The 12,489-nt window shown below is 31.5% G+C and overlaps 2 protein-coding genes across 4 annotated transcripts in view; one reads left to right on the plus strand and one right to left on the minus strand.

Annotated features, from left to right (window-relative positions):
* LOC107172836 (cilia- and flagella-associated protein 161) overlaps positions 1 to 5,229 on the plus strand; it is a 31,567-nt gene extending 26,338 nt beyond the window's left edge. The window contains exon 7 of the mRNA XM_089223175.1: positions 122 to 5,229. Within this exon, the coding sequence (XP_089079301.1) occupies positions 122 to 262 (141 nt within the window). The 3' untranslated portion in view covers positions 263 to 5,229. The remainder of the gene's footprint in view (positions 1 to 121) is intronic.
* The window catches only part of LOC107172920 (band 4.1-like protein 4), a 169,397-nt gene continuing 157,167 nt past the window's right edge, over positions 260 to 12,489 (minus strand). The window contains exons 16-22 of one of the 3 annotated variants that reach the window (XM_089225041.1): positions 12,235 to 12,456; positions 10,587 to 10,721; positions 4,312 to 4,482; positions 3,412 to 3,510; positions 2,419 to 3,082; positions 1,990 to 2,077; positions 260 to 1,810 (exon numbers count right to left, since the gene is read on the minus strand). In XM_089225041.1, the coding sequence (XP_089081167.1) occupies positions 1,809 to 1,810; positions 1,990 to 2,077; positions 2,419 to 3,082; positions 3,412 to 3,510; positions 4,312 to 4,482; positions 10,587 to 10,721; positions 12,235 to 12,456 (1,381 nt within the window). In that variant the 3' untranslated portion in view covers positions 260 to 1,808. Of the gene's footprint in view, positions 1,811 to 1,989; positions 2,078 to 2,418; positions 3,083 to 3,411; positions 3,511 to 4,311; positions 4,486 to 10,586; positions 10,722 to 12,234; positions 12,457 to 12,489 lie in introns of all 3 variants that reach the window. The other 2 variants (XM_015523238.2, XM_015523239.2) reach the window with 2 other exon arrangements.

Raw genomic sequence — 12,489 nt, forward strand, 5'->3', positions numbered from 1 at the left:
CGCTTACTGTGAATTGAGATATTGTTGTGACGATAGTTTGGACATTTTGAATTTCACGTTCTCGAGCAACACACTTATTTTGAAAAACGAGCTGAATGTTAAAACTTTATTTATTTTACAGGAATACGAAGTGAGCGCACACTCAATCAAGGACTCCGGAGGCCGTGAAAAGGCGCAAAATATTTGGGAATTTGTCACGTGCAGCCAACGTCAGGGATCCGACGATGACGGGACGAACAACAATACAATAACAAACAAATAAAATAATATTATTTTATTATAGTTCTGAAGTACATCATAATATAATATAATAATAATATTTCATTATACAACTTATTTACGGATTTCACTGCAAACAGATAAAAACAACACGACAAACGTTACGGTTAATACAAAAGTGCAAATATTTTTCTCTCCACTATATAGAGATCACCAAAAAAGTGTTTTCGTTTAATACAATATACATAGAACAAAAAACAAAAAACAAAAAACAAACAAAAGTGGTATTTGATTATCAGTACAAATATTATATTTAGTATTTTTGTAGAAAAAAATAATAACGAAATAACGAAATATCGAAAAAAATCACGATCTGAAAAAAAAATTATAATTCGTTTGAATTTCGATTTAATTGTTGAGTGCCTGTATATACATTAAAATATTATCATCAGAAATACAAAATATAATTATATTATAATATATTATATAAGCATATATTGTTACACTCGTATAGTCGTATTTATACAATATAATATTATAGGTATATATTATAATATAATATGTAATTGGAAAATCGTTTTGAATTTCATAAACAAATTATTAATGAACAAAAATGAATAGAGAGGTACAGCCCCTCACGCTTGAAAACACACATTTTGTCAATATAATAGCATAATAATATACAATATGATATACGTAGTAATAATAATATGTAATAAAATAAAAAATAATATACACAATGTTGTTCAAATATATTGAACGTACTTACAAGACACTCGTCGTGCACAACTAATAATAGGTAATAATAATAAATGTATAATACTAATTTAATGTATACATAATAATATGCGCGGAACACATGTGTTGATCATAATATTGAGCTTTGGTATGATATTATTTTACAAACCCGACGAGCGCGACGGAGACACGATAAATGATTACAATAATAATAATAATAATAATAATAATATATTATATGATACGAGTGGGAAACGAGAGAAAGCGACCAGAGCATCAAGAAAAGAAAAAAGAAGGATAAGAAAATAGGGATCATAAAAATAAAAAATATTTAATAAAAACTCAGACTTATCGACGCCCTTTGACGGTTTTTCTCAAAAGTGAAAAGAATAAATAATAATAATAATAATAATAAAAACGACGAAGAAGAAAACTCGCACTCGTGTTATATTCTCGAAAAGGTTTCCCTATAATATGTGTAGATTATATATATATATATATGCGAACGATAGGTATATACACGTAGTGATGAGATAAATCGTTTTCTTTTTACACTGTACACATAGTTCGTATAATATAAATGTAATATAATATGGCTTATGCGTGCGTGCGTACGCGCACGCGTCATCTAAATGAAAAAATTATGATAAACGATAAAATATAATATACACATTACACGTAAATACTAAATAGCAGCTATATAGTGTGGTTTGTTTCGATAGTCGTCGTCCAAGTTTCGGCCGCCGTATTCGATTTCCTCTCGTCTATCGATCGCAATAATTATTCATATTATCACGATGATAATAATATAAATCGTACGATATATCACAATGGTTTGTGTGACCTCGAGATTCTGTCCGGAAACATAAAAAAAAAATTCGTTATTGCTTTACATATTATTTTTATTATTATTATTTGTGTCTCGGTAGCACGTTTTTCGTTTTCACGTTTCACAGGACATTATATTATTATTATTATAACATTATAACATTATTATTATAACATTATAACAGTAGTGATTATATTACTCACAAGTGGTCAGTTTGCTTTGCAGGATCGGCGAAAGAATCTCCTCGAGGCTGGCCGACGACCTCAGCTCGGTGTTTGACAATCTGTCCACCTAAAATCATATTATGATTTCATTATTTATGAAAATATTATATAACAATAATACTATCTGATTATTCCAATTTTTCTTGTGAAAAAAAATGTATGATGATTATATGATATTCGATTTCAGTACAGTTATTCCGATATCGTTTATTGAAACGCCTGTTACAATGCGTACAATAATACATAATTGAAAATCAGAATTCGAACAAATCGACGATTTTGTCATAAAAACTTAACGAAGGCGCTTAAAACCTCAATGTCTAGACGAGTGTTAAAAGTCGAATGAAGTTAAGTCTAAATAAAAAATTGAATCTGATTGATCGAGAATCGATTGCAGTTAACACTTACGTGGTTGTGTTGTGGCGAAAAGTACGTCGGACCACCCCTGGAAGAAGTCCGCACCCCCGAGGACCTGTTGCCCAAGTAAAAGATTTCACCACCACCACCACCACCGCCGTACGGGGACGACCCGTTGTGCTGCTGTTGTTGTTGTTGTTGTTGCTGGTGGTGCTGCTGCTGTTGCTGCTGATGGTGGAGGTGGTGATGTGGCGATGACGTACCGTTATGATTGTCCCACTGGTGTGACGGTCTGGGTTTTCCTCTGTCGCCCGGCCATGGTATGACACCGTTGGGCGTGTTGGCGTGCTGCCCTAACACACCGCTCTCGAAAGACTTGCTGGACTTGATCGACTGCCCTACTGCGGTGGAGGTAGTGGAGGCTGTGGACTTGGCGTCGTCGGTCGTCGTCGTCGTCATCGCGATCATTGCGCTGTTCCGGTTCGTGTCGACCGCAGCCGACGACACGCAAGTTTCCGGATTGTTGTTGCTACGGTTCTGGTACGCCGCCTGGTTGATATTTTTGGGAAGGCCGTAACCACTAACCGGGTATACGCGATCCGGGACGCACTGCCAAGGAACGCCACCACCACCCAATGTGCCACGAATTTCTTGACTAGACCACGGTGGCGGCGTCGATTTGGCTGCATTCATGGAGGGCCGATCGGCACTGATCCTATGGAAAATGGAAAAAAATGGTTAAACAGAGTTTGGAAAGTATGCAAACATCGAAATAACTTAATGTTTTGTTCATTTTGTATCGTTTGGTATCTGAGTGAGAGGGTACCTAATGCTCGATCGTTGGAATTATTTAAAAAAAAAATCCGATTATTATAAAAAATCGTGAACACTTAAAGACTTAACATGGATATCCTTCAATCGGTTTATTAGAATTTTCCGGTTACGGATTAATTCAATATTGTGTATTATTCGCAATATTGTAGTCATTGTTAAATCAAAAAAATCAAAATCTAAGCACGCAGATAAAAAAAAATACTAGCTCACCCGTTTGCAGACGACCTTGCTGAACTATAGGGGAAGTCTCGCATCAGGTTTTCAGTCCTCCTGTTGTGCGCATTGTCTTTCTGCTCGAGATCGTGTAACCTACAACGAGACATTATTAAACGGTGTCTCAAAAAATATATAATTTTAAAAAAAAAACTTTTTATTTCGTAAATATGAAAAATAAAGACCACTTCGTTCTCTAAAATAGAATAACCATTACTCATTGTTAGGGCGTATTTATCAAGCAAGCTAATACCAATCTACCACTTTCAAATCTTACTAATTTTTCAGGTTAGGTATTATACTTTTTTTGAAATAGTTACTTTATTCAATTATCTTTTTATTATTGTTTTTGAGCAATAAAAGTTTTATTTGTCGTAAAATAATCATCTAAAACTAATGAATTTTGAAAGAATAGTGTTTTTAATAGTTTATTGTAGATAATTCAAGTAGGTATAAGTATAGTGCAACAATCGAACGATTTTGAAAACATCGTCAAATATGTGAATATGTGATCGGAAAAAAAAACGTGGAATATTACTTAAATGGAATTAAAGTTAAATTGCAATAATTTATAGTTAATAACTACATTTAAGTACTGCAATAATAGCGATGACCTCGATTAAAAAATTAAACTTTTTTTAATTAATCACACTATCGACTATGCTAACTGTATAACCTATAAATTATAACTAGTAAATAATAATCAAATTTATGAATAACACAATATAGTACTCGAATACAGCTTATTTGAAAAGTTCTCCGCATAAAATTATGTGACTGTTATTGTATATAAACGTGTTTCATAACACGACTCCTCATAATCCTGACTTAATTATATTCAAAGTACGATAAAATTGTTTTAATTATTATTATAATTATTTTTTTTTTTTTGCTCACCACCGGGAATGGTTCATGAGGTTCCGTTGGTCGTGACTAGTATGATGGTAGCTGTTCGCCGAGCCCCCATGCAACGTCGACGGGTTGGCGTACAGCGCGGAACACGTGGCCCTGCAATTCGGGTCAGCAGACGTCCTCGTCGTCGGTCCGCTTTGATTGGGTTGTTGTGTCCTGCTGTGATCAAAAACAACGAGAGATAAGTGACTGACAAAATGTTTTGCTGGTCATCAAGAGGACCCCACACCCAGCACGTCGTCTCCGTCTTGCAAACGTACAACATTGCAAGTTTCAAATTTTGTGATCAACCACCAAAAGAATAAAATTCGATCGGCGTCGCTATATATTTGATATTGTACGAGTGACCAATATTATCAGACTAACAAATTGTTAAAATTATTAGAAAAAAAGTTAATCTGTGTTTTTACGTAGATTTTTGACGATATATATTTCGATTTCGGAGTTTAGCTATGAAAGTGTGCATTATTGAGATATTATTATAATATAAAGAGGCAAATTTAAACATTTACAAACATATTAAAAAAAAAAAATGTTTAAAACATTGTAAAAAAACAACATATAGATAATATTTTACACCAATGTTAAAGCTCACAGCACGAAATCGGTAGCGCGAGACGCAAATTTTCAGCGTTGTACGTTTGGAAGACGGAGTGACCATGCAGGTGGTCTCAGGTAATTGATGACAAATATTTACGACGATTTTGTTTCAGATGGACTCGATGGAAACCGTGATGCCGGGAGAGCATGTGGCAGTCGAAAACACACGAATAGAACATGAATAATTTTAAATTATTTATGTTTAAGATAGATTTACAATATTGTTATATACGTTGGTGTACGGTTTTTTATTTTATTTTTTATGTCTGTGTGTCCCTGCAGAATAAACTCAAACAGATCGTTTAGTGTTTTTATTTCCACCCCTGTTGCCTTATCCATTAATTCCAAACCCAACTAAAATGGTTGAGAAAACATTTTTTTTTTTTAACCGAAGGCGATCTTGCGATAAACAATCTAAACTTAACCTTGTAAACTCACTAAAAGTCGTTCCGAAAAATTGTTGAAGCTAAAACCTATAGATGAACCAACCAATGCTATAACTTCTCAAATGTTTTTAAAAAATCACGAGAAAGTAATTTTTTAATAAACTACACATAGTATCTTTTTTTTCAATTAAAATATATAGATAAATCTAACTTAACAGTTAATGTGATGTCCGCCAAAAATCATCGATTTTTCTCGTATTTCAGCAGCAATAATTGACACCTATCAAAGCACACGTGAAAAACGTCTAATCGAAATAAATGCGATGTATCACGCTCTGACCAAATTATTTTTTAATAAATTTAATAAATAGAACGAATACTGATAATTTTTGAGGACAGTGTAAAGTAGAATAGAGTTTGTCTAGACAATATTTTGAAACTAAAACGTATTAACTTATACATTTCTGTATAATGTAAAAATATGCAGTAGAAAAAATTATCTGTCACACCTCACACGAGTTGAATTTTGAACTCGGAAAGACATTACGAGACTACAAACATAAAAATGGATTTAGCATTGATGTACTGACACCACACTTATAATAATACATAATAATATAATGATATAAATATATATAACACTAAATAAAAAGTCATCGTTTTGATTAACGATAAATTTACTGACTTCGTAAGTTTCTGTCGAGCTCCGAGAAAAAAATCAATACGACATTAAAAGTTTCTCTTAAGTATTTTTTAGGGCGAGAAAGTATTTAAGCGTAAAAAATAAAACGTGTCTCGTCTTTACGAGAGGGTACTTAATAATACATACAGAATATGTATTAATTATATTATACAAAAGAGAGATTTTATACCACCGCATATATTATATATTATATCGATACTGCTTCAGGAGTCTCAATGATTAATTTTAAGCTCGACAAAAAAATAAAACCCGTCGATTATATAAAGTGACAAGTTATATTTTTTTTGAACAGGAAAAAAAGTTTCTTGACTTTTAATGCTAGTCGTGTTGCTATACGAAAAAGTTTGTTTTCTCGCCATTTATATTAGGTATTCGAAAAAAAATAACAAAACGTTAAAAGTTTATTTTCTCCAAGTATAATCTATTGCAGTAATTAAAACTAAAAAAAAAAAAGATTCGCTTACTTAGACATAATTTTAATCGATTATTATTATTTGTTAACGTTGATTTTATAAAATCTGAGAATTTATCGTTTTATTTTTTTAAGAAATTTTTCATTTTTATCAGTTTTACCATCGGTAGAGTACGAGCAGTAATATTTATTCACTGGTGAAATATTATTTAAGGATATAGATAAGCCACAGCTACATGGTTAAGTTGTATAAGGTTCATTGGTACCTAATTATAATATGATATATTATATTCGTTTAATATGTATATACCCACAAATGTTAAAAATATTTCATAATTTACAACCAAGATGATAAATCATAACAAATTATTGAAATAAAATAAACTAACTATTTATAGAAAAGGATTTCATATTAAAATTGCATATTTTGTGTAAATAACACAAAAGATAATAGGTTAAATTCAATGAATATATTCTTATTGAAATCTATACATTTTAAATATTATACAATAAAAATTATGAAATCTTTCCAAGTTTTAACCGCTGGTTAATAATAATATAGTTTATTTTTTTCCACAGTGGCCATTGATATTATTTTATCAATGGTCCCAAACGGTTGTCAGATAAACATTATACATATAATAGGTATATAAAATTATTATAGAAATCGCTGTTTTTATGCCACTCCACCATTCAGAAATTACCACGTACCTACATTTAATTAATTAATGGAAAATTAAAATATTAAAATATCTGATATTGAATTATAGAATACCAACTATTACATTTTTACATATACTATTAACTATTAACTATAACATTTTTTGATAATTGCTTTGTATTGAAAAATACTGTATATACCTTCTATTAAATTGCGTTACTGTATGGTTTTTGAATACAAAATGTAAAAATGGATATTATACTATAAATATCTATCATAAAAATTAACTAGATAAACTAATATAGATTGGTAACTGAAGTTTTCATCTAAGTTAAAAAAAATAGACGAACAATAGATTTTTATCTAGATAAGTTCAAACATCGGTTCTGACTGGAAGTTGTCCACGTGGCCAAGGGAAGCCTACGAGGCTTTTATAGATACCATAAAATAAATTAAAATAAATATTTTATGTTATTAATATAAACCAAAAAACTAAAAATTTTAAAGCGTTTGAAATCGGATGAATCGTTTTGAATAATCTTGCTATAATCACAATAATGTTGAAAAACGTGGCTGGATGTTAACAACGTGATAAAATGCGGGCCATGATGATTAGGTATTTCACGCGAATAACGAAGAATGCCCACCCATCCAGGCTAAAAAAATCTCGATTCGTTGAATAAAACATCGTCTACCTGCGGTAACCATGACAACGATAATCACGACGGACACTGCAAGCACAACGGTAAAATATATTATGCTGTTTTTCATGTTCTTGTACTTTGCAACAAAATATTAATATTATTATTATTATTATTATAAGATGCGAAAACTTAAAACAAGATTATAATAAGGCTCTTTCTGTTTGTTGTTATCGGTTTGTGTACCTACCCATCATCGGTTTATTAAAAAGAACGCTGCGGCGGAGTTAATTTAACAAACGAAAATAATTCTTCATTCCGCAAAATATTGTATTACTAAAATATACGTATTGTGCTTAAACTATAACATAATACCATAACAATATTATTATACACTTAGCCGGCGCACAGCCCTCTTGTGCCGTCAGCCGATTGAATACAATTGAAATGAAAAATTATAATCGCGTCTTATACTATTTTGTTCAGTAGAATAATTAGAGGTGTACAATAGCTGTAAAAATTGACTTCGGATTCGTCTGCGCGATAGAACGATAATTCAGCAAAAGACGAAAAAACGCAAACAAGTCGAGAACAATATCGCGTGCAGTTAACTGCTCAAAATCGAAATTTTAATTTAAGTTTTCTCTTAATAGAGAGCAGTTTTTTAAGATCTATTGATTATTTGTTCGATCAGTCCTTTTCATCGAAATGGTGAAATTCCCCAATTATACTGACTATATTATGGTAATTTTGATTGAATTCATAAAGCTCACATCTCATCATCGAGTGCTGAATTCTATAAAACGTTTTATTCAAATATTGAGTTGGACGTAATAGATTCTTATTGGAGAAAACGAAGATGAACCGATTGCCGTCGAATAGAAGAGACTAAAAGTTGTATTTACTACTCAAACACAATTGTTTGACGCAGAAAGAATATTTATCATTTTCTATGTATACAAACGGTAGGTACCTACACCTATTTGAACAATCGAAACAAAGCTTTTTAATTTAGGCTTTTTTCAGTTTTAAACTAAAACGTACCATATTAATACGTAATAGTCGCTAATAATTAACTAGACATAATATCAAAGCGAATTATTTCCATAAATTATTTCAAAACGTATACATGTTGTCCGTGTTGTACCTATAGGTCCTATGTATAAGAGAAATAAAGCAGTTAATCCAAACGGATATTGGCTAAGTGCCATAGGTACTAAATAGATTTGGACCAACTTAGAAAATAAATATATATATTTTTGTTTCGATCGTTTTATCTCATTGTAAAATACATTCGTTTGATTTTATTGGTTTTAGAAGAGGATAATATAGAAAAAATCGCCACCATCGGAACATTTTGGCAGTCGTACGTTTTTAATTTCCATCCCTCAAATAAGCATGGTTAACCTCATTCAAAGGGTTAATTGAAAAAAAAAGGTGACTTACAAGTGCTTACAAATCGCGCACAGCATTTTGGCACTGCCGAGTATCGACATCATTATAGGGAAACAACAAAACGGCCATCGAAAAAGCCTTTTAATAAGTTTTTATGTATAAAAGTGAACTAAGAATTTTTCAGTTTACGTCCATATACAAACACTTACGAATGACTTTTTTTAACTTTGTATGAAAACTTGAGTAAAAAACGAAGGTCTGTAGCTACCGAAAACGTGACGTTATCATCCGACAGAAATGGTGATTTTGGAACAACTTTTATGACTCTACGCGTCTAGGACGTTTTTTCGTGTTGTATACATGTCGAATGTCACCGATTTTTGCAGTCAAAATCTCGATGGACAGTTTTTGTGTTTCGTTGGCAACATTTTATACGCACCGGAAAGTCAATGTTTTCCAACCGAAACAGACGAAGCAATCTCATCGAATATAAAAACAAACCTAAAGGCTAAAACCTGACTATAATCGAAGTATTCGACGGTATAGTCGGGACCGGTCAACGACGCATTTTTGTATATACGTCGATATAGTCTGTGATTTTATGTAATAAAATAAATTGAACGATTCCATATCGGGTCAGCGCAATACTTTACGACCCGCAGAGGCCAGACGTAATGGCATTTTTTTTTCATTTCGCTAAAGGTTCCGTTTTACCAAGAACATCAGACTTTTTATTTTCACATATAATAAAACATTATAACCACATTCGAAGAAAAATAACTATATCGTGTCATGATCATTTTCAAAAGTCTTATACCACCCCCTCCCTACAAGACTAAATTATAATAATATTATTAATTTTTTAATTGTATTTAAAATACATTCCTCGTTTTTCTCGCCATTTAAAAATTGATTTTTTTTATTCATAATATAAAACATATTAATTCCTAATATACAACATTCAAAATTCAATCAACTCTACGACATTTTAATATCATTTAGTACAAAAAAATAAACGATGTCCTTTTATGTTAACCAAAGCTCCGTTAATTAAAATTATAGTGGACGTGCTGTAATTAACTAAAATATAGTTATATCGTATTCCCCTATAATTTTATATTTTGTATTTTATATAACTGCTACCGTATACCAAACGAAATACAATACAATAATACTGCCTTCCTATCACTATCATACCTGTCATTATTATTATTATCGCCATTATATTGGCACTTAAAATTACATTAATATTATTATGATAAGACTGTATAAATAGTATAATAATATTTTGATGAATATTTAAATTTACAATTTTGTCATCACGTATATGATAATATTTTAATATATCAATATATATATTAGATAAAGTTATCTGGAATATATATATATATATATATATTGGTCCGTGGCGAGGTGCCTCTAAATGAAAAATCCGTTCGTAAGAGGCTTTAACTCTTCGTACCTTGGTAACTGATTTGCGCTTTTCGAACTGGGCATGGAGACGGCGGCGACGGAACATTTATCGGTCGGACCTTCACTATACGGTGGTGGAGGACTGTCACCGGCTTCCGGCACTGTCGAGTCTTTTAACGAACAACTATATATCATAGGTATACGATAAATCAGCAGGCGACATGCAACAAACGACAAATAAAATAAACAAATAATAATGTGACAAAAATATACAATACTAAGTACGATTTAATATAAGTTTGCAAGAGTAGGGTGTTGATAAACTGTTACATAATATTAATATAATAAGAGGTAAGATATGAAGTGAGGAAAACGGCGCGCTGAAAGGTTTTTGATCGAGTTGTATAATACAATTATTATAATTATTATTGGATCGAGTATCAAAAAACTAATGCTGGGAAAAAGGGTAACCGGAAAAAAAATGCAATGACAATTGATTATATGTATTATTAATATTGAAATGCTGATTCGCTGAATGATAATAATTTTACAAATATTTCGACTTTAAGTTAGCTAAAAATATAATACCTAACTCAGTGAAAAGTGATAAATGATAATAATGGACAAATTTAAGACTTATTCACTATAAAAAATCAATATTTTTATCAGCTGTATTTGTATTAAAAAATAATAAATTTGATTAAGCAAGATATGATATTATAATTAACTACTTCAAACATAATTATTAACCGATAAGTATCTATATTTAATTCAAAGTTTTTGTAAAATTATAATGATAATTTATTTTGGTTCTCTTTTTAACGTATTGATATCGCAATACAATAAATTAATAATTTATAGTAATGTTTCAGTGTTTTTTTTTTCCGGAAACTTGTACAAAATATTTTGATTAAAAAAACAAAATTCATAAACAATATAAATAGCAACAGAGTTGTACCAAAATTATTTTCCCAAGTGGCATATAATATTATGATATTATATGCACAATGGTTGTGATAATTTTAAGGGACTCCAATTAATTTTCACATTTTACATGATTAACATATTTTGATGTTTTCACTAATGGTGTTTTCACCCGATAGTCAATTCATGAACGTAGTGGAATACATTGTCTATTATGATTTTAACAGGAATTAAGATTTAAAAAATTGAATCAATATTTGGTACTCGTGAACAAATAATCATATTTAAAAAATTGCATTGTACACTATATATTATAAAAGAAAATTATTTGAAACCGATAAAGGCATTTGCTTAAATACCGGTACACCACATTAGCCGGTGACGATCTAGTCCTGCAGTATGGATGCTTATAATTATTTTTTAGGGGAAAAGTTTCATTTTTACCGCCATTTTCTTAACATGATGTGTACATAATATCGTGTCCTTAAAAAACGTGATCGACACCCCTAGCGGACGACGAAATGATGAGTGTGCGTCGCCAATGAATGTCGTCGTGTACGGTATTACCACATAATATTATCGCGGTAAACGATCGTCGTGCACAATCAAAGGGCGAGACAAGTGTGCTAATGGTGTGCATATTATAATAATATATAAATAGAGGTTTGTTGGGGAAGAAAACGAAAAAACAAAATCTACGGTGGATTTGTTCACTCTAACGGTGCATAACACATTATATGCGATGTTACATATGTGAATAGTTTTATACAGACCTTTTGGCTCTCCGAGATGAATAGGTTTTCCGTTTGGACGACAGAGGAGGTGAAGAGTTACTGGTCTTCTGCAGGGACGTCTTCACCGCCGTGTAGGGTATTTCTCGTAATTGTTCCTCGGTCATGCCATCAGTTTCGACAAGTTCGAACTCCAAATGCTTTTTGAGCTCCTCCGGCAGACGCGTCTTACTGTTGCTCTCCGACGGTGACCTGGACCGGGACCTTCGCAAAATCGTCATTCAATCATCTCGTATA

This window comes from Diuraphis noxia, unplaced genomic scaffold (genome assembly GCF_037042655.1).
Source record: "Diuraphis noxia isolate RWA-SAM2 unplaced genomic scaffold, SU_Dnox_SAM2 contig0003, whole genome shotgun sequence".
NCBI lineage: Eukaryota > Metazoa > Arthropoda > Insecta > Hemiptera > Aphididae > Diuraphis > Diuraphis noxia.